Source organism: Penaeus vannamei, unplaced genomic scaffold (assembly GCF_042767895.1).
Source record: "Penaeus vannamei isolate JL-2024 unplaced genomic scaffold, ASM4276789v1 unanchor5358, whole genome shotgun sequence".
In the NCBI taxonomy this organism is placed as follows: domain Eukaryota; kingdom Metazoa; phylum Arthropoda; class Malacostraca; order Decapoda; family Penaeidae; genus Penaeus; species Penaeus vannamei.
Genome location: NW_027218336.1, coordinates 87,501 through 90,056, shown reverse-complemented (window position 1 = coordinate 90,056; position 2,556 = coordinate 87,501). Strand labels below are relative to the sequence as shown.

Here is a 2,556-nt window from a genome sequence, read left to right as displayed (position 1 = left end):
AACCATAGCCCAAAGAATCCTTAGTCAAGGTAGAAGAATCACCATCACCTGGGTCCCAAGCCACGTCGGCATACACGGGAACTTAACGTGGCTTAAGCCTGTGAGGGACTGGAGGGGGCGTGGCTTAAGCCTGTGAGGGGCTGGAGGGGGGCGTGGCTTAAGCCTGTGACGGGACTGGGGGCTGGAGGGCGTGGCTTAAGCCTGTGAGGGGCTGGTGCTAACCATAGCCCAAAGAATGGTGGCTTAAGCCTGTGAGGGGCTGGAGGGGGGCGTGGCTTAAGCCTGTGACGGGCTGGAGGGGGGCGTGGCTTAAGCCTGTGAGGGGCTGGTGCTAACCATAGCCCAAAGAATCCTTAGTCAAGGTAGAAGAATCACCATCACCTGGGTCCCAAGCCACGTCGGCATACACGGGAACTTAACGTGGCTTAAGCCTGTGAGGGACTGGAGGGGGCGTAGTCAAGGTAGAAGAATCACCATCACCTGGGTCCCAAGCCACGTCGGCATACACGGGAACTTAACGTGGCTTAAGCCTGTGAGGGACTGGAGGGGGCGTGGCTTAAGCCTGTAAGGGACTGGAGGGGGGCGTGGCTTAAGTCTGTGAGGGGCTGGAGGGGGGCGTGGCTTAAGCCTGTGAGGGGCTGGAGGGAGGGGTGGCTTAAGCCTGTGAGGGGGTGGAGGGGGGCCTGGCTTAAGCCTGTGAGGGGCTGGAGGGGGGCGTGGCTTAAGCGTGTGAGGGGCTGGAGGGGGGGGTGGCTTAAGCCTGTGAGGGGCTGGAGGGGGCGTGGCTTAAGCCTGTGAGGGGCTGAGGGGGCGTGGCTTAAGCCTGTGAGGGGCTGGAGGGGCGTGGGCTTAACCCTGCGAGGGGCTGGAGGGGGGCGTGGCTTAAGCCTGTGAGGGGCTGGAGGGGGGCGTGGCTTAAGCCTGTGAGGGACTGGAGGGGGGCGTGGCTTAAGTCTGTGAGGGACTGGAGGGGGCGTGGCTTAAGCCTGTGAGGGGCTGGAGGGGGGCGGCTTGCCTGTGAGGGACTGGAGGGGGCGTGGCTTAAGCCTGTGAGGGGCTGGAGGGGGGCGTGGCTTAAGCCTGTGACGGGCTGGAGGGGGGCGTGGCTTAAGCCTGTGAGGGGCTGGAGGGGGCGTGGCTTAAGCCCCGAGGGGCTGGAGGGGTGTGGCCTAAGCCTGTAGGATGGAGGGGGCGTGGCTTAAGCCTGTGAGGGGCTGGAGGGGGCGTGGCTTAAGCCTGTGAGGGGCTGGAGGGGGCGTGGCTTAAGCCTGTGAGGGACTGGGGACTGGAGGTGGCGTGGCTTAAGCCTGTGAGGGGCTGGAGGGGGCGTGGCTTAAGCCTGTGAGGGACTGGAGGGGGCGAGGCCGGCCTGTGAGGGGCTGAGGGGGGCGTGGCTTAAGCCTGTGAGGGACTGGAGGGGCGTGGCTTAAGCCTGTGAGGGCTGGAGGGGGCGTGGCTTAAGCCTGTGAGGGCTGGAGGGGGCGTGGCTTAAGCCTGTGAGGCTGAGGGGGCGTGGCTTAAGCCTGTGAGGGACTGGAGGGGGCGTGGCTTGGGCCTGTGAGGGACTGGAGGGGGCGTGGCTCAGCCTGTGAGGGACTGAGGGGGGCGTGGCTTAAGCCTGTGAGGGACTGGAGAGGGGGGCGTGGCTTAAGCCTGTGAGCTGTGAGGGGCTGGAGGGGGCGTGGCTTGGCCTGAGGGGCTGGAGGGGGCGTGGCTTAAGCCTGTGAGGGGCTGGAGGGGGCGTGGCTTAAGCCTGTGAGGGGCTGGAGGGCGTGGCTTAAGCCTGTGAGGGCTGGAGGGGGCCAGTGGCAAGCCTGTGAGGGGCTGGAGGGCGTGGCTTAAGCCTGTGAGGCTGGAGGGGGCGTGGCTTAAGCCTGTGAGGGGGCTGGAGGGCGTGGCTTAAGCCTGAGGGGCTGGAGGGGGCGTGGCTTAAGCCTGTGAGGGGCTGGAGGGGCGTGGCTTAAGCCTGTAGGAGACTGGAGGGCGTGGCTTAAGCCTGTGAGGGACTGGAGGGGCGTACTGGCTTAAGCCTGTGAGGGGCTGGAGGGCTGGCTTAAGCCTGTGAGGGACTGGAGGGGGCGTGGCTTAAGCCTGTGAGGGACGGAGGGGGCGTGGCTTAAGCCTGTGAGGGGCTGGAGGGGGGCGTGGCTTAAGCCTGTGAGGGGCTGGAGGGGGCGTGGCTTAAGCCTGTGAGGAGCTGAGGGTGTGGCCTAAGCCTGTAGGATGGAGGGGGCGTGGCTTAAGCCTGTGAGGGGCTGGAGGGCGTGGCTTAAGCCTGTGAGGGGCTGGAGGGGGGCGTGGCTTAAGCCTGTGAGGGACTGGAGGGGGCGTGGCTTAAGCCTGTGGGGACTGGAGGGGGCGTGGCTTAAGCCTGCGTGGCTTAAGCCTGTGAGGGGGCTGGAGGGGGCGTGGCTTAAGCCTGAGGGGCTGGACTGGAGGGGGCGTGGCAAGCCTGAGGGGGCTGGAGGGAGGCGTGGCTTAAGCCTGTGAGGGGCTGGAGGGGGCGTGGCTTAAGCCTGTGAGGGACTGGAGGGGGGCGTGGCTTAAGCCTGTGAG

General features: G+C 65.8%; 1 protein-coding gene across 1 annotated transcript in view; it reads right to left on the bottom strand.

The window, feature by feature from the left end:
* Positions 1–2,413: 2,413 nt before the first annotated feature.
* The window catches only part of LOC113801038 (uncharacterized), a 9,359-nt gene continuing 9,216 nt past the window's right edge, over positions 2,414–2,556 (bottom strand). Inside the window, exon 5 of the mRNA XM_070120496.1 lies at positions 2,414–2,556. This exon is cut by the window's right edge and continues 67 nt beyond it. Coding sequence (XP_069976597.1) covers positions 2,414–2,556 — 143 coding nt within the window.